Raw genomic sequence first — 20399 nt, forward strand, 5'->3', positions numbered from 1 at the left:
TGTACAAATTTTGTACTACTTCTGTTACATCTATTTCTCAGTATTTTATTGGTTTTGATGCTACTATAAAAGGAATGGTTTTCTTAATTTCATTTTTGGATGGTTTGTCACTAGTGTATAGAAATACACTATGTGTAACAACATATTGATTGTTTTGTATTAATCTAGTATATTGAAACCTTGGTGAATGCACTTACTAGTGATAATAAATTTTTGTATATTAGGATTTTCCATATACAAAATAATATCTGCAAATATAAATTGTTTTACTTATTGCTTTCCAGTCTGGATGCCTTTTATTTTCTTTTTCTTTTCTTTTTTTGCTTAACAGCCCTGTCTAGAACCTCCAATACAAAGTTGAATAAAAATGCCAAAAGTGTACAGCCTTATTTTATTCCTTATTAGGAGTAAAAGCACCATTAAGTATGATGCTAGCTGTGGGTTTTTCATAGAGAAGACTTTTATCAGAGTGAAGAATTTCCCTTCTATTTTTAGTTTGGTGAATGTTTTTATTATGAAAGGGTTTTGGGTTTTATCTAATGATTTTCTTTGTCTGAAATGTCATTTGGTTTTGTTCTTTGTTCTATTAATAGAGTATATTGATTGAGTTTTTATATGTTGAACCACTCTTGCATTTCTGAGATAAAGTGAACTTGGCCATTATGTACAATTGTTTGTATATGTCGCTGGATTCAGTTTGCCAGTATTTTGTTTAAGATTTTTGCATTTGTATTTCTAGGAGAGATTGGCGGTAATTTTTGTGTGTGTGATGTTGTTGGGTTTAGTATCAGAGTGATTGGTCTCATAGAATGAATTGGAAAGTGTTTCTTTTTCTTCTCTTTTTTTTTTTGAAGGAGTTTGTGAAGTATTGGTTTTAATTCTTTTTTAATTAATTGATAGAATTCAACGAAAGCTGGTTCTGAGCTTGCAGGAAGTTTCTGACTCCTAAATTAGACTTTCTCCTTCTTATAAGTCTATTTGAATTTTCTATTTTTTTTCTCGAGTAATGTTTTTAAATTTGAAAAATATAAAGCAAGTGCAAAGTTGTAAGTGTGTATAAGGTAGTCTGATAAAGTCTAAATTGCATATAAAAATCTATCCTGCTTTTAATTCCTGGGAAGTCAATTTGAAACTCATACTGTTTAACAATTTCATTTTTTAAAATATTATTTTTCAAAAGAGTATATTCTTAATGTCTATTTGCATTATTAAAATAATTTTACTTCACAACGGCTTGAAATTTACATATTTTGTGTTTTTTTATGTTGCTTTTATCTCAGCAGCAATGCAGCAAGTCTTGGAAAACCTTACAGAGCTGCCCTCATCTACTGGAGCAGAAGAAATAGACCTAATTTTCCTCAAGGGAATTATGGAGAATCCTATTGTAAAATCACTTGCCAAGGTAAATAGATTTATTCATAAGATTACTGAATTATTTTGGAAATAGTTTTTACAGAGATATTTTCAGATATTACTGTTTTAGAATTTGGTTGATATACATTAGGTTTAGTTAGCAAATAAAAACACTTAGCACATAATGAATTCTTAATATATGCAAAAATTAGGCCATTTTTCTCTTTTCTGTTCTGACTTTAAATACAGGATGAAATGACTCTTAGTTTTGGCATAATGCCTTTAAGGTTTAGAGAAATCACACCTGCACAGTTGTGTTTTAACAGGACCTGTGAAGAAGATCCTGATTCTATTTCCATCTTCAACAATGGCAGGGTACTGATTTTCTTTTTTTACATTACACCGTGTACCTACTTTTCATTTAAGTTATTGACTTCCTTTATCTAGTGCTTTTTTGAAATTTTGTTGTTTGTTGCATAAGCCTGATATTTTAAGCCTGTTTCCCTAGTCAACTATGGAGTAATCTCTTTAACTCATTGATAAATATACTTTACAACCATTTTTATTAAATAATTATTATCTACTAAAGCTTAATGTATTACCTATTTTACAAACCTGCTATACACTTCTTTAGAGTTCCCCCAAATGACTCTTGCTTTCAAGAATCTATGCCACATGCCTTCTTTGACCTTTTCTTTGTAGAGCCATCTTGTTCCTTTTAGTTTTTGCGCTATGAGAATGTTGATTTCACTCTCTTCTGTGATTTTTTCTTAGCCACAGTCTATTACTTGTTATCGTCCAAGACCTCTGAAAAATACCTTTTACCAGGTTTTCTACTAGTGAGAGTGAGTTAATGATGCAGATTCTTTTTTTTTTTTTTTTTTTGAGAGGAAGTCTCGCTTTGTCGCCCAGGCTGGAGTGCACTGGCACAATCTCGGCTCACTGCAACCTCTGCCTTCTGAGTTCAAGTGATTCTTCTGCCTCAGCCTCCCAAGTAGCTGGGACTACAGGCGTGTGCCACCGCTCCTGGCTAATTTTTGTATTTTTAGTAGAGGAGGGGTTTCACCCTGTTGGCCAGGCTGGTCTCGAACTCCTGACCTCAAATGAGCCACCAGGCCCGGGCAATGATACAGATTCTTCATTTTATTTACATATTTACTCATGCTAAAATCACATGGTATAAAGGTCCTTAAGCAGAAGCTAATCCACTTGCAGATCATACAACTGGAATTTTTATTTTAGTCATTTTTTACTATAGCCTTTCCAATGTTCATTATATATTTTTATATCTTAAAAATAATATACAGGGTATTATTTCAGATTCAGACTTGTCATAAACATTAATTCCTGCTGTGTTAAAGTAATAGCTCCAGGGTCTGTTGAAATTAGTAGGAACTGTTTAAGTTTATGTTAAGTAGTTTACCTGGGTTCTTATTGTACTTTTAAAATAGTTTTTTATTCTTTTCTTGATGTTATTCTGTTGATTGTCAGTTTATTGTCCATGTATCTGTTACACTGTTATGTCCATGTTTGTTTAATTTATGGCTTTTGATCTATAGATTTAAAAACTATATAATAAGGCACTTATAACATGCTTACAGTTTACAAAGGTCTTTAAAATACACTGTTTTGTCTTAACAACTTTATGAATTTAAAATATACTGTTTTATCTTTCAACAGCTTTTGAATCGAAAAGTAAGACTCAGAGTAAATAAGTGTTGTATCTAAGGTCTCTCTGCTAGCAAATGACAGATGAGGTTTAGGCCACGTGTTCTATCGTCAAATTCTGTGTTCTAACTACTACAACACAGGGTGATGGGATATGTGTATGTGTGTGTATACTTATTCTTTAAAACTGGTGTGAGTAAAAATTTGCTGGTTTTGTGCCATTGATGTTGGCATTTCAGAGGATCATCGTGTTCATTATTCTTAACAGTTGCAATGGTTGGATGACTTTTGAGCAGGTAAGGTGGTACTGTACTCTTTTGAGGATAAAAATGAAATAAAGCAAAGAATTACCCAATAATATGCAACATCCAAGCAGACTCTTAATAAGGAAAAACAATGGTAGTTCAATATTCCTATAATGTAGGTTAAAAAGAATCCCAGAAATAGGGGAGGAATTCCGCTTCCAAGAAAGAAATAGTAAGTCACAGCAGGTTAGCACTCTCGGTATAACAAGTAGAGGGATAAAAGAGGTACACATTGCTAGATATACAGAGAGACAGGAATATCTGGCCACTAAGCATGAGAAAAACAACAGAGGCAGTCCCATAAATGGTTCTTTTATTAGCGCTTATACACAAGGATTTGAAAATAACTTATTAATGTATTTTTAATAGAAAGGAGGAAAGACATGTAAAATAGTATTAGAAAATCAATAAAAAATAATCAAATGAACAATTTAGGATCAAGAATACAGTATCTGAAATTAGTTCACTGATAGAAGACTAGACACAACAGAAGAGGGAATAAGTGAATTTAAAGATAGGTTATTAGAAAATATTCAAACAAAAGCTAATAGAAAAGAAAGAATGAAAAAAAGGTAACAGAATATGTGAAACATACTGAAAATGTTTAATATATATGTAGTTTGTAATTCCAGAAAGAAAGGAGAGAGGGAAGAAGAAATACAGGCAAACCCTATACTTTTGCATTTTACTTTATTCCCCTGTGCAGATACTGCCTTTTTAATAAATAATCAGCTAATGGGCAAAATAACCAGCTAGCATTATAATGATGGGATCAAATTCACACATAACAATATTAACCTTAGATGTAAATGGCTAAATGTCCCAATTAAAAGACATAGACCAGCAAATTGGATAAAGAATCAAGACCCACCAGTCTGCTGTATTCAGGAGACACATCTCATGTGCAGTGACACACATAGGCTCAAATAAAGGGATGGAGGAAGATTTACCATATAAATGTAAAGCCAAAAAAAGCAGGTATTGCAATCCTAATCTCTGATAAAACAGACGTTAAATCAACAAAGATCAAAAAAGACAAAGAAGGGCATTACATAATGGTAAAGGGATCAATGCAACAAGAAGAGCTAACTATCGTAAATATATATGCAGCCAATACAGGAGTACCCAGATTCATAAAGCAAGTTCTTAGAGACCTACAGAAACTTAGACTCCCACACAATAATAATGGGAGACTTTAACATGCCACCGTCAATATTAGACAGATCAACAAGACAGAAAATAAACAAGGATATATAGGACTTGAACTCAGCTTTGGACCAAGTGGACCTAATAGACATCTACAGAACTCTCCACCCCAAATCAACAGAATATACGTTCTTCTCGGCATTGCATAGCACTTCTTCTAAAATCAACCACATAATTGGAAGTAAAACACTCCTCAGCAAATGCAAAAGAACGGAAATCATAACAAAGAGTCTCTCAGACCACGGTGCAATCAAATTAGAACTCAGGATTAAGAAACTCAAAACCATACAACTACATGGAAATTGAACAACCTACTCCTAAATGACTACTGAGTAAATAAGAAAATTAAGGCAGAAATAAGTAAGTTCTTTGAAACCAGTGGGAACAAAGACACAATGTACCAGAATCTCTGGGACACAGCTAAAGCAGTGTTTGGAGGGAAATTTATAGCACCAATACCCACAGGAGAAAACAGGAAAGATCTAAAATCAACACCCTCCAATTTTGCAAGAAGTTTCACTTGGATAAAATACTCTCAAACAACATTGCATGCTATGGAGAAATCTTTCATGAAAGGAGAGTCCATCAATGTGGCAAACCTTATTATTGTCTTATTTTAAGAAATTGCCACAGCCACCCAAGCCTTCAGCAACCACCACCTTGATCGGTCAGCAGCCATCAGCATCAAGGCACGACCTTATGCTAGCAAAAAGATTTCAACTCTCTGAAGGCTCTGATCATTAGCATTTTAACCTTTCAAGTATTTTTAAATTAAGATATGTACATCGTCTTTTAGACACCTTGCAGTTGCTTACTTAATAGACCGCCTTGTCATGTAAACATAACTTTTATATGCACAGGGAAACAAAAAAAGTTGTGTGATTTACTTTGTTGCAGTTTTTGCTTTACTGTGGTTATCTGGAGCAGAACCTGCAGTATCTCTGAGCTATGCCTATACTACTAGTAGAATGTTGAAACCTTTGACCATAATAGTAGGTTAACCTATCTCTTTTTGCAGTTCTGTCAGATTTTACCTCCCATATTTTAGTGCTCTTTTGTTAAACACACATTCACTAAGATTGTTATATCATCTCAGAAAATTAACTCTTATCATTATGTAATGCTTCTCTTTGTTCCCAATAATTTTTCTTGCTCTGAAGTCTGCCCTGTCTGAAATTAATATAGCTACTCTAGTTTTCTTTTAGTTAATGTTAGCATGATATGTCTTTCTCCATACCTTTAATTTTAATCTCTCTGTATCTTTGTATTTAAAGTAAGTTTCTGGTAGAAAACATATAATTCCATCTTTTTTTATTCACTCTGACAGTCTGGTTTTTTTGTGTTTTTTTTGTTGTTGTTTTTTTTTTAGATGGAGTCTCACTCTGTTGCCAGGCTTGAGTGCAGTGGCGCCATCTTGGCTCACTGCAACCTCAGACTCCCTGGTTCAAACAATTCTCCTGCCTCAGGCTCCCAAGTAGCTGGGATTACAGGCACACCCAGCTAATTTTTGTATTTTTAGTAGTGATGGGTTTCACCATGTTGGCCAGAATGGTCTCGATATCTTGCCCTTGTGATCCGCCCACCTCAGCCTCCCGAAATGCTGGGATTAAGGCGCGAGCCACCGCACCCAGCTGACAGTCTCTTTTAAGTGCTTTAGATCATTGATGTTTACATGTTTATTGATATAATTTGATTAATATCTTTCATACTATTACTGTTTTGTATTTGTTGCCTGCTTGCCTGCCTGCCTTCCTTTTTTCCTTGTGTCTCTCACTCATTTTGTGTTTTCTCTGTTTTAACTAAACATTGTATGTGATTTCAACTTTTTCTCCTCTCTTAGCATATTAATTAGACTTTTAAAAAAACCTTTTAGCAGTTCTTGATTTCGCAGTCGTTTGCAGTCTAATATACTTTCAAATAACACCATACCACTTCATGGGTAGTGCAACTACCTTATAAATAACAGTGTTTCCAGTTTCTCCCTCCTGTCCCATATAATATTGCTATCATTCATTTCATTTATTCATAAGCTGTAATAATCAAATACCTTGTTGTGAATAAAACTATTATCAAATCAATTAGGAATAAGAAAAGTAAAAGATTTTATTTTACCTTTTTTTCCCTGTCTCTAGCACTCTTCTTTATATAGACCCAAGTTTTGCACTTACATCGTTTTCCTTCTTTCTGATGAATGTCTTTTAACATTTCTTGCAAGACAGGTGTACTAGTAACAAATATTCTCAATTTTTGTTTGAAAAAGTCCTTTTTGTTTTGTCTTGTTTTGTTTTTTACTTTTGAATGATAACTTTACTGGATAGATAATTCCAGGTTGGTGGAGGTGTTTGTTTTGTTTTGTTTTGTTTTTCAACATTTTAAAGATTTCACTCTATTCTCTGCATGTTTCCTGAAGAGTTCAATATAATTCTTATGCTTGCTCCTCTACAGGTAAGGTTCCCCCCAACACCTGTTCTTTCAATATTTTGTTTTTAATTTTCTGCAGTTTGAATATAATACACCTACACTTAGAATTCTGGGTTTTTATCCTGCACAGTGTTCTGTGAGCCCCCTGGATCTGTGGTTTGGTGTCCATCATTAATTTAGGAAAATTCTCAGTTTCAGATTTTGTAGCATTTTGGATTTTAGATTTTTGGATTAGGGATACTCAACCTATATTATGAATAGTGCTGCCATAAATATTCTTGGATACACTTTTATGTAGACATAGTTTTTATTTCTCCTGAGTATATAACTAGGTAACTCTGTCTCGTTGAGGAACTGCCAGACTGTTATCCACAGTAGCTGTACCATTTTTTATTCCCACCAGTAGTGTACAAGAGTTCTGATATCTCTGTATCATCTTCAACACTTGATATTTGATTTTTTGGTTCTTAACTGTCCTGGTGGGTATGAAGTGGTATTTTATTGTGGTTTTGATATGTGTTTCCCCGGAGACTAATGATGTTGAGCATCTTTTCATGTGCTTGTTGACCATTTGTACATATTTTTTGGAGAAATATCTATTTAGATTCTTTGCCCATTTTTAAATTGAGTCATATTTATTTTTATTATGAAGTTGTAAGAGTCTTTTATGTATTCTAGGTACAAGTCTTTTATCAGATATATGATTTGCAAATATTTCTCCCATTATATAGATTGTCTTTTTACTTTTCTTCATAGTGCCTTTTGAAGCATAGAAGTAGTTTTTTTTTTTTTTGAGATGGAGTCTCACTCTGTCGCCCAGGCTGTAGTGCAGTAGCACGATCTCGGCCCACTGCAAACTCTGCCTCCCAGGTTCATGCCATTCTCCTGCCTCAGCCTCCTGAGTAGCTGGGACTACAGGCACCCGCCACCATGCCCTGCTAATTTTTTGTGTTTTTAGTAGAGATGGGGTTTCACCGTATTAGCCAGGATGGTCTCGATCTCCTGACCTCATGATCCGTCCACCTCGGCCTTCCAAAATTCTGGGATTACAGTCGTGAGCCACCATGCCCGGCCGAAGCACAGAAGCTTTTAATTTGATGAAGTCCAAGTTGTCTTTTTGTCTTTTGTTGCCTTGTGATTTTGGTCTCATATGTAAGAATCCTTTGCTAAATCCATGGTCATGAAGATTTACCCATGTTTCGGAAGAGTTTTATAGTTTTAGCTCTTACATTTAGGTGTTGGATCTATTTTAAGTTAGTTTTTTGTATATTATATGTTAGGCACCAACTTCTGTCTTTTACTTGTGCTTCTCTAGTCCATTTGTTGAAGAGACTATCCTTTCATATGGTGTTTCAGCACCATTTGTTGAAGGGAATATTTTTCCCCGTTGAGTGGTTTTGGGCACCTTTGTCTAACATGCAACAGTTGGCCACTGACATGTTTTTTTTTTTTTACTTCCAGTTCTATTCCATTGATCTATTGATCTTTCCTTGTGTCAACATCATGTTTTGATAACTCTTGTGTAGTACGTTTTGAAATCAGGAAATGTAAGTACTCCTACTTTGTTCTTTTTCAGGATTGTTTTCACTGTTCTGGATCCCTTTGCAACTCTGTAAGAATTTTAGAATCAGTTTGTCAATTTCTGTAAACATGTCACTGAGGATTCCAATAGGCCTTGCATTGAATCCGTAGTTCATTCTGGGGAGTATTGCCATCTTAACAGTGATAAGTCTTCTAATCCATGAACATTTATTTAAATCTTTAATTTCTTTCAACAATGTTTTGTAATTTTCAGAGTGTAAGTCTTGCACTTATTTTGTTAATTATACTCCTAGGTATTTATTCTTTTGAATGCTGTTATGAATGGACTTGTTTTTTAAATTTCATTTTCAGATTTTTCATTGCTAGTGTATAGAAATATAATTGAGTTTTGTAAATTGATCTTATATATCTTGCAACCTTGCTGAACTTAATTTTTTATTCAAATGGTCTTTTAGTGAATTCCTTCGGATTTTCTAAATACAAGGTCATGTCATCTGAATATAGACAGTGTTATTTCTTTTCAACCTGAATGACTCTTTTATTTTTCTTGCCTAATTGTCCTGGCTGTAACCTCCAGTACAGATGTTAAATAGAAGTGATCAGAGTGGACATCTTTGTCTTGTTTCTGCTCTTAAGGCGAAGTATCTAATCTTTCACTAGTAAATATAATGGAAGTTGTGGGTTTATACTGCTATCCTAAACCTTGATTTTTTGCATAAGATTTTATATCAGTACCTGTGTAACAACTTTATTCTTTGTAAATGTGACATAGTATTTTATTGTATGGATATGTCAGGTTTTTTGAGTCAGCCTTCTGATATTTAGATGGCCTTTTTCTTACAAGTTATGCTGTAATGTGTAATCTTACTGTGTGTTATTTTGTACACACACACACACACACACACACAGAGCCCTTTTTAGGATAGATCTGAAAAGAATCAGTGTAAGGCTGGGCATGGTGGCTCACACCTGTAATCCTAGCACTTTGGGAGGCTGAGGTGGGTGGATCACCTGAGGTCGGGAGTTCGAGTCCAGCCTGACCAACGTGGAGAAACCCCGTCTCTACTAAAGATACAAAAATTAGCCAAGCGTGGTGGCACATGCCTGTAATCCCAGCTACTCGGGAGGCCGAGGCAGGAGAATCGCTTGAACCCAGGGGGCAAAGATTGCAATGAGCCGAGATTGTGCCATTGCACTCCAGCCTGGGCAACAAGAGCAAAACTCCATCTCAAAAAAAAAAAAAAAGAATCACTGTAATTTTGGTGGATATGGTCAATTTGCTTACCAGTGTATGTTCCCACTAGAAAAAATATGTCAAAATGTCTGTCTTCTCCCACATTCTCACTCATCAGAATTTTTATCTCTGCCAGTCTGATAAAGAGAAAAGGTATTTCATTATAGTTTTAGTTTTAGTTTTTTAGTTTTAGTTTTCACTCTTATGAGTGAAGTTGTGTGTCTTTTCATATGTTTGAGATATTCGATACACAGTAGGTGACTATTGCAAGTAACAATGTAATACATATTTCAAAATAGCTAGAAGAGAAGATTTTGAATGTTGTCATCCCCAAAAAAATAAATATTTAAAATAATGGATATGGTAATTACCCCATTTGATCATTATACTATGTATACACATGTATTGAAACATCACATTGTACACCATAAATATGTACAATATGTGTCAATTAGACATATAAAATTAAATTTTTAAAGACAGGTTCCTGAATTTTTCTTTCTGTGAATTTTTTGCTCAAACTCTTCACCCAGTTCTCTTAATGAGTCATTGATCTTTTTCTTATTGATTTGTAGAAGTCCTTCATAAGTAGGGACATTAGCTTTCTGTCTTGAATATGATTTGTGTTTTGATGCTAGTTTGTCATTAGTATTTTGACTTTGTCGATTTTTGATGAGAAATTTAAGACGTTCATGAAGTTAATTTTATTGGGCCTTTTTTGAAATAATGTATGTATCTTTCAGATTTTGTGTTATAGTTGGAAAGATCTTTCCCACTCAAAGATTATAAAAAGGTTATTTTGTATTTCCTCTGACTACTATTAAAGCCAAGCTTTTAAAATGTTCTTTTTTCTTTTAAAAATTTAACAGATTCCCTTTTCTAGTTGTTTGACCTCTGTGTGGTTCTCCTAATTCTACAGATGTATCTAAGAGAAGCTCAGCAGTGCTATTTAGAAGTTTCCTGAGTACCTTGATATGTAACTTATCTAATCTCTGAGTTTGTATTTTGGTTAACTAGGTGATTTCTGGTATGTTCTTTATTCACTAGAGAATTCCATTCTGATTTACTTATACTTACTCATCTTTTTTTATTTTTTTCAGAGCAACAGAGCTCATCCTTTTTGATATAATGTATGCAGAAACAAAATAGAAATTGAGTTCTCCATTCTCTCTGTCTCATTTCTACTGTCTGCTCAAAAATTCTTCTTTGTTTTTGAGTATTTGTGGACCTATGTTGATCTTGAGTTTTAGGTCTCTAGAATAAAAGAAGAGGGTGGCGCTTGATCACAGCCAAACTTATTTCCCATTTACTTAGCTTTTTCAAGAAATAATAAGTAACTACTACATACATAGCTCTTTTCTCAAAATATAGAAACAAAATTTATGATATTGCCCTTGTGTTTTAGAAAGACCAGTTTTCTACACATAATAATAATATGATTATTATTTCAAAGTGGTATTTGTCACTTTAGATATAGCCCACAACTTTTGTTTGCAAGCATGGTTGGATTGTCCTTGAGTGAAATACCCAGAAGTTCTGAAAGAACATTTTCTTCTCTGAAGTTCATTTCTCAAAGGTGCGGTGGTGAATAAAATCCTCAGAACAGGATATTTAAGAAGGCTAGGCCATATTTGTATCAGCTGCAAATATTCAATGCCAGTCATAGAATGTTCTTCCAACCACTTGTGACAAGTGAAATATATTTTTATTGAGTTAAGCTAGTGTTGCAATAGTGGTCTTTAATATAAAAAAAAAAAAAGGAAACAAGATTTATTTATTTAAATAGCATATGGCTCACTTGCTCCTCTGATTTTTTTGCGTGTTTTTTTTTGTCTTTTTTAGTTTAATTAGTTAAATTAAAGTTGGTACTTGCCTCTTGACGGCTAATAAAAAAAAAATCTGACCTTAAAGTGAATTAGAGGTTCCAAGTTTCTGACAACATCTCAGAGCTTAAAAAGCTATATATTAATAAATGTGGGCCTGCATTTGCTTTCTTAGAAAAAGTAAAATTGATCCCAGTTGACCCCAAGTATGTTGGTTTTCCATGTTAATATATTTAGACCTGCAGTTTCAAAAAAAGCTTTTTTCTGTCTTCAAGTTTTGTATTTTCTAGTGAGATTCTCTTCTTCCATAGAACCAAACTGTGAGGCTATGAAGAAATCTTCAGATATTTTGGGATTCTTTTCTAACGTGATTCTGCCCTCTCACATGACTCTCCCGCCCGACCCCCAACCTCTTGCCATCAGTCTTTCCACATTCCTACTTCTCCTCACCCAATTTGGGAGCATCAGGTTAATACACATACTAAGGAATGGAGTTTTCAAGTCATTGATTATTTCTGTTCCTTAACTTGTCCCAAAGTCCTGAATTAAACCAAGGACTGCTGATGTCTAAAGTACTGTTGCTAATCATATAACATTTTCCTGAAGAAATAAATGGTCTTTATAGCTCTTACTTAGAGCAAAGGAGTGAAAGTCTAAGGGACGAGTAGTATTCTGAACCATAGAGGTATAAAATAACTATGAGGATAGATACGGTGTAATGGAATTAACACATCTAGACTGGAAGAGCCATGCTAATAAGCAACAACTAAATTAAACTGACTGAGATATGTGTCATACATTTAAGTGAATGAGAATAATGCATCATTTATTGGATTGAATAATTAACTGCAATTTAATGTTAGAGTGGCTCTCTATATAAAGATGAAGTCAAGTAAGCTTTAGTAGATAGGAGTTCAAGTCTTGGTATTAGACTACCCGACTCTGCCATTCACCAGTAATGTGAACTCATGCAAATCACTTCACCTTTTTTGGCATCAGTTTCTTCGTCCATAGTGTGAGTATAATATACCTACCTTTGCTGAATACACACACGCACACACACACTACTTAGAATATAGTATCCAACACAGAAAGAAAGTCCTTCAGTAGATGTTAAGTTTCTTTCCTTCCTTTTTTTTTTCCTTCGAAGCTTTCTTTTTATACTATGTTAAAATAATTCGAGTATTACAAGGTTAAAGATGCTAAATCAGATAGTGGCTGTTTATTCCAGCAAATATTTCTATCTAAATAGTTGGCAATTCTAGCTTATTTCATAAGAGTTAACTAATTCTGTAGATTATTTTCTGTTTTTTTCCAATGGTGATAATCTTTTTATGATAAATATTGAGTGTCCTCATCTTCTCATCCTTATCTGGCTTGTATTATATGTTCAGAACATTGCAAATTTACCCATATTCATTTTTTGTGGCATTTTCTAGTCTAATTTTTTTTTTTTTTTTTTTTTTTTTGAGACAGAGTCTCTGTTGCCCAGGCTGTTGTGCAGTGGCATGATCTCGGCTCACTGCAACCTCTGCCTCCTGGATTCAAGCAGTTCTCCTGCCTCAGCCTCCTGACTAGCTGGGTAGCTGGGATTATAGGTGCCCGCCACCATGCCTGGCTAATTTTTGTATTCTTAGTAGAAATGGGGTTTCACCATGTTGGCCAGGCTGGTCTTGAACTTCTGAACTCAAGTGATCCTCCCGTCTTGGTCTCCCAAAGTACCGGGATTACAGGCGTGAGCCACCGTAGTTTAATTTGTTTTAATCTAAATCTCATAAAACTTCTTCCTCTATTTAAATTACATTTGGTCTTTTGATACTTTTCTTTCTGTTTAGTAAGAGTTTTTTCTTCTTTCTCGGCATTTCATATGACTTTTAGAATTTCTTCTTTTAAGGTCTTTCTTTAAAATCTTGCTTAATATGTAGCTCTCTTTTCCACTTAAGAACTTATTTTACTTCTGTGAATTACCTAGAAAAAGTAGATTTAAACAAGAAAAATTGTCTTTTAAAAGTTAGAATGTTTTATTTGGACTCTGAAGGGTCCACTCTGTATGGGGGAAAAAAAAAACCCCATCTGAAGTATTATAGTTTAGGTATCTGAAAAAGTTTAGTTGATACTGTTACCATTTGAAATGTGGATTTTTCTTTAGCAATCCTTGAAATGAATCCTAAGATATAAGATTTGCCATCCACATGGTTTTATTTATGAATTAAATTTTAATAATTATGCTTTTCCTGTCTTCAAAATTATATAGCAACCATTTATCAGAAAAGCAAGGAATGCTTAAAAGATGGAGCCTGCTTAGTGTTCATTCTCAGTTTGAACTTAAATCTTGGCTTTACCCCTACCATGAAAGGATGATTAGAATTACTTTCTGTAACAGTGTGGTTCATGGTCTATTTTCTGTGAAAAAAGATTGTGAGATTAAGAAAAAAACAACTTTACTTATAAAGACAGGAGAGGATCATTTCCCTAATTATGTAGTCTTTCAAAATCCAATTTAAGGACCACCTGCTCTAAACTGACTTTTTTTCTCACTGATTTTCAACATTGGAAGATATGAGCTTCTGGATTCTGGGGTTTCCAAAATTATTTTTATCATTTAAAAAAATATTAGCATATATAATTTTCACATTCCTATTCCTTGTTTTTGTTATGCATTCTCTTGGTGGTAAGGGACTGTAATAGGTTTTGTAAATAGTCAGCTGACCTGTCCAGTTTTTTTATGGTTTAGTTATAAAAATGAGTTTTTCATGACTTTCAGGATAGAACTAGAGGCCAAGATTTATTATATTTGTTGGTATACTTACTGTAAAATCTATATATTGCCTCTGGTTGAAATATTAAATTTGGTTTACATGAATTAAACCTCCAAGTAATATATTTTAAAACTTTATGGAAAAGAAATAAACCATGGTCTGGTGCAAAACAAGTAAGTATTATTACTTTAATATACTGTTATTTTTTCAGGCTCATGAGAGGCTAGAAGATTCCAAACTAGAAGCTGTCAGTGACAATAACTTGGAATTAGTCAATGAAATTCTTGAAGACATCACTCCTCTAATAAATGTGGATGAAAATGTGGCAGAACTGGTTGGTATACTCAAAGAGCCTCACTTCCAGGTGACTTTCCCTATCACTTAACTCTTTGGGAATACCCTGTATTCCCAAAGTATTCTCCTTTACTTTCCACTTTAAGGTGATGTTTTCTTCAAAGATTATTTAGGGCTATAATAGGTAAGTATGTAAATTCCAACCTTGGTATTTTAATGTCCTGATATGCTGAGGATATATAAACAGACGTATGTAACTACAGTGCTACATAAATGTACACTGTTGCAGAAATACATCACAATGGATTTTCCTTTGTGCCATTAAAGAAAACAGCCTTAATTCACCATCAGACCACATGCTGGAGCCATTTTCCTCACTATGATAATGGATTTTTTTCTTCCTCGCTACCATTCTGTTTCTTAGTCAATACTTTTTGGTATTGCTTCTCAAGATTGTTGTGCAGTCAGTGACCATGGAACATAAGAGAGCTGTGACAGTATAGAAACCATTATATAACATAATCTCCTCAGGTACAGAAATAAGTATGATTTTAGCAATGGCATGTACCAATGACGAGTTCATCAGTTTTACAAAGAAGAATGCATTTCAGAAGAGAAAAGGCAGGCAAGATTTCTTGTAACATATAATAATTAAGACAGTGTGGTATTGGGGAAGGTGTTAGAAAAATTAACTCATTGAAAAGAATGGAAATCCCCGATAGATACATCCCAGCCATATATGGTAACTTGATTTATGACTGGGACATTGCATTTTAGTGGAAAAAGAATGGTGCTGGGATAGAATAAAGTAAATGTCACCTGCTCTCTGCAAATCTTAGCACTGAAAATCAAATGGTAACAGCCTTTTGCTCTTTCTCAGCCAAAGATTTTATGTGACTCTTCAACAATGTTACTGCAAAATATGAAGGTTTATAGTGAGATGGTTCCGACATAAATTAGTATCTTAGGTACAAAAGAAATATGGACACATATCTCAGAGACATCTCCTGTGCAGGTCCCAGTTGACTGAGTCCTTATGAAGACAAACTGAATTATTTGGACTTTATCCTAAGGACAATGGGAAACTTTAGGTATGGGTTGGGTATTAACCAGGGAAAGGTCAGGTTTGTGAAATGAGATGGTTAAGTTCCAAGGCAAGAAATTATGATGGCAGTACATATAGATACTAAGAAATTTAAACACTTTCAAGCTTTAATCAGTAAAATCAACAGGATTTAGTGATTGGTTGCATATGACAGTTGTGGAAGAGAGATGGGAAATTGATAACACTATGACTTAAACAATTGATGGCTGTTCAATGAGATAAGGAACACTAGAAGAGAATGTTTTGGACATATTTATGTTAAGGAAACTGGCCATCTTAGGTTTGTGGTACACTGGAAGGATCTAGGTTTTCAGGAATGCCGCATATTAGTAATAAATATTTATAACTTAACAAATATATAAGCACATACATTATATGAAGTGTAACATATAAAAATTTTAGAATACCAGCAAATAAAAATACAAAAATGAAGACATCGCCTTTCTTCTACCCAGATCAATACTCTACTGTCTTGGTGCATATTTGTCCATATTTTTCTATGCACAAATGTACGTATGTAATTTTTTTACTAATTTGAGATCATTTTGCACAAACGTGTTTTACTCTTTAGTTATTTCTAATTTTCTATTTCAGTGAACTTCCGTCTCATATAATACACATACCGTATTTAGACTTCTCCATTTGATACCACAATATTATTTACAGGTGCCCATTCAGTATAATGTTGGCTGTGGGTTTATCATAGATGGCTCTTATTATTTTGAGGTATGTTCCTTTAATACTTAGTTAATTGATAATTTTTAACATGAAGGGTTGTTGAATTTTATTGAAAGCCTTTTCTGCTCTATTGAGGTAATTATGTAGTTTTTGTCTTTAGTTCCGTTTATGTGATGAGTCACATTTATTGATTTGCAAATGCTGAACAGACCTTGCATTCTGGGGATGAAGCCTACTTGACTCATGGTGGATTAGCTTTTTGATGTGCTGATTGATTTGGTTTGCAGGTATTTTGTTGAGGATTTTGGCATTAATGTTTGTCAAGGATATGGCCTAAAGTTTTCTTTTTTTGTTGTGTCTCTGCCAGGTTTTGATATAAAGATGAGGCTGGCCTCATAGAATTAGTTGGGGAGGAGTTCTTCCTCAGTTTTTTGGAATAACTTTTCTGTAGGAATGGTACCAGCTCTTATTTGTACATCTGGTAGAATTCAGCTGTGAATCCATTAGGTCCCAGGCTTTTTTTGGTTGATAGACTATTTATTACTGATTCAATTTCAGAGGTTGTTATTGGTCTATTCAGGGAATCAGTTTATTCCAGGCTCAGTCTTTGGAGGTTGTATATGTCTAGGAATTTGTCTGTCTCTTCTAAGTTTTCTGGTTTGTGTGCATGGAAGTGTTCATAGTAGTTTCTCATGGTTGTTTTTATTTATATGGATTCACTAGTAACATTCCCTTCATCATTTCTAATTATGTTTATTTGGCTCTCCTCTCTTTATTAGTCTAGCTAGTGACTTGTCTATTAATTTTTTCAAAAAACCAACTCCTGGATTCGTTGATTTTTAAAAAAAAATTTATTTATGTATGTATTTACTTTTTGAGATGGAGTCACTGTGTTACCTAGGCTGGAGCACAGTGGCATGATCTCGGTTCTCTGCAACCTCCACCTCCCAGGTTCAAACGATTCTCCTGCCTCAGCCTCCTGAGTAGCTGGGACTACAGGCACGTGCCACGATGCCCAGCTAATTTTTGTATTTTTAGTAGGAATGGTGTTTCACTGTGTTGGCCAGGCTGGTCTCAAACTCCTGACCTCAGGTGATCTACCTGCCTTGGCTTCCCAAAGTGCTGGGTTTACAGGCGTGAGCCATCATGCCCAGCCTCGTTGATCTTTTGAAAGGTTTTTCGTGTCTCAGTTTTCTTCAGCTCAGCTCTAATTTTTGTTGTTTTTCATCTTCTTCTAGCTTTTGGGTTGTAAATCAGCACTTTCATCAGAGGTTGCAAAATGATGTTTTTCTATTCTACATTATTAGCTAGTATTCTTCCATAATGTTGAGCTTCTCATCAACTGGGCTGCTTAGTGCATTTCCTACTGAAGAGGCAGGAATGTACTTGAACCTTCCTTTAACTAAGTTTCAAAGTGAAGAGCTGTTTAAAATTGCAGTTTCAAGTGGTAACAAATGAATTTTTTCAGTCTTTTTTTTAAAATAGAATTGTGGATCTGTGGATTTTTTATTCAATGTTTTAATGTTTTACAGTCCCTTTTTTTAATTTTCAAATTGCCGTGACTTTGACGAGTTGTGGGCAAATTTTTACTATAAAAATCTGAAGCACATGAGAATTCTGAACTAGAGATAGAAATTTAAGAGTTGTCAGTGCGTAAGTAGTGGCTCAAGTCATGGGAGAAAATAATACTGCCTAAGGAGGATATAGGGTGGAAAACTAAGCAGCCCAGGTTAGCAATTTGCAGCATTTATAGGAAGAATCCTTACATATGTATTTGTGAGTTGTTTTTATTGAATTTTTTTCTCCAGTGTTTTGCAAATTGTTTTATGAAATGACCAGAAATTACCAATTATCCTGATTGCTTTTATCCCGAACCTGTTAATATTTTTTGCTTTTATTTTGATTTATTGTTTTTGAACTTGCATTCTATCCAGCCCCTCAAGAATGTTTAAACTTAGTTTTATGTTGAATATGCACAGTTGCAGTAAAAATTCTTTTTTTTTTTTTTTTTTTTTTTTTTTTTTTTGATACAGAGTTTCACTCTTGTTGCCCAGGCTGGAGTACAATGGTACAATCTCAGCTCGCTGCTACCTCCGCCTCCCAGGTTCAAGCAATTCTGCCTCAGCCTTCCGAGTAGCTGGGATTACAGGCACATGCTACCATGCCCAGCTAATTTTTTGTGTTTTTAGTAGAGACAGAGTTTCGCCATGTTGGCCAGGCTGGTCTTGAACTCCTGACCTCACATGATCCACCTGCCTCAGCCTCCCAAACTGCTGGGATTACAGGCATAAGCCACCATGCCTGGCCTAAAAAGTATTCTTTTAGGATAAGAAATGAAAAAAAAAATTAACATTTTAGTATTAATTAAGAAATTCCTTGGGAGGCCAAGGTGGGTGGATCGCGAGGTCAGGAGATCGAAACCATCCTGGCTAATGCGGTGAAACCCCATCTCTGCTAAAAATACAAAAAATTAGTTGGGCATGGTAGCACACACCTGTAGTCGCAGCTACTTGGGAGACTGAGGCGGAGAATCACTTGAACCTGGGAAGTGGGGATTGCAGTGAGCCGAGATCGTATCACTGCACTCCAGCCTAGGTGACAGAGTGAGACTCCGTCTCAAAAAAAAAGAAAAAAAGCAATTCCTAGAAAGCTGGATCAAAACTACCCATACTGATAGCACATGCATAGTAAATTTGGGAGTTAAAAAAATACATTATATTCAAGACTATTACTGACTTGTTTTTTCCTCAAAAAATATTCTTTTCATAAACTAAAACCTTTATTGGTAATATAAAATTTTCTGTCACTGATATAAGATGCTAATATTTATCCATTTTCTATTGAACATCTTTTAACAGACGTTTTGTACATATAAAAAGTATATCATATTACTAACATAGCAATGTTAGGTAAAAATGTCATTTGAATTTGAATTTTTATGGTATTTTAGTAAATAGGATTGATGGTAAATATTGAATGATATGATGACAATGGTGGCAATGAAATCCAGTACCTTCTTTGTACCAGACTGGAAACCTAGGTTCAGTTTACAGTGAACTTGCCAGTTTTTAAAAAGCATCACTAAATTCTGTCAATCTCTTCACATCTCAAAGAAGGAATATGATATTATTTGATGATAATAAAACTATATATTTTTATATCTTAAAAATTATATATTTATTTGATCAACCTGATATTTGGGAATTTAATACTATGTACCTTGAGTAAGCCCTTGGAATAATGAACTAACAAAGTACTTTTAGTAACATATTTCATCAACGTATTGTAAATAACCACAGGCTATTTTGACTCCTCATAGTCACTGTTGGAGGCCCATGATATTGTGGCATCAAAGTGTTATGATTCACCTCCATCAAGTCCAGAAATGAATAATTCTTCTATCAATAATCAGTTATTACCAGTAGATGCCATTCGTATTCTTGGTATTCACAAAAGAGCTGGGGAGCCTTTGGTGAGTATAGATAAATCAGTGCCCTATTAAATCTGAAATATGACATAATTTGTGGTTCAGTCACTACTCTATTGCATTTTTTTTCCTTTTCATAATGTTATGAAAGCTGTATTCTTATTTGGCCTGTGTATAAAGACACAGCTGATGCTCTCTCAATTTGGTTTAGTCTGCAAAATTAAACCAAAATGAAAAGTTAAACTGAGCTAGAAGTAGAAATATGGCAAAGGGTAGCAAAAAATTTCAGAAGATGACTACTATGTTTCTTCCTACCCTTTGAAGGCATGAACTGCCCTTTGAAGAAATACTGACAGTATCAAAATATAAAAGGAAGTTGTTATTAAAAATTGAAGCCATACTAGGACTCTCTAAGTAGTGAAGTTTACTATTCCTTGGTAAAATTATTACTTCTGGATCTGACTATAAGAACAGTGAGTGCAAAAAAGGAAAAGCCAGGAATAAATCCATCAGAATGCACAAAATACCTTTTTTTGCTCTGAGTTTCCATTTAGCCTGTAAGATACATCCTATCCACTAGTGTA

At 34.3% G+C, this 20399-nt stretch overlaps 1 protein-coding gene across 16 annotated transcripts in view; it reads left to right on the plus strand.

Annotated features, from left to right (window-relative positions):
• The window catches only part of PALS2 (protein associated with LIN7 2, MAGUK p55 family member), a 108523-nt gene that overhangs the window by 47139 nt on the left and 40985 nt on the right, over positions 1-20399 (plus strand). For 9 of the 16 annotated variants that reach the window (XM_050785424.1, XM_050785432.1, XM_050785425.1 and 6 more), the window contains 3 exons: positions 1284-1402; positions 14523-14675; positions 19708-19860. In XM_050785424.1, coding sequence (XP_050641381.1) covers positions 1286-1402; positions 14523-14675; positions 19708-19860 — 423 coding nt within the window. In that variant the 5' untranslated portion in view covers positions 1284-1285. Of the gene's footprint in view, positions 1-1280; positions 1403-1602; positions 1729-14522; positions 14676-19707; positions 19861-20399 lie in introns of all 16 variants that reach the window. The other 7 variants (XM_050785426.1, XM_050785427.1, XM_050785429.1 and 4 more) reach the window with 2 other exon arrangements.

This window comes from Macaca thibetana, chromosome 3 (genome assembly GCF_024542745.1).
Source record: "Macaca thibetana thibetana isolate TM-01 chromosome 3, ASM2454274v1, whole genome shotgun sequence".
Taxonomy (NCBI): domain Eukaryota; kingdom Metazoa; phylum Chordata; class Mammalia; order Primates; family Cercopithecidae; genus Macaca; species Macaca thibetana.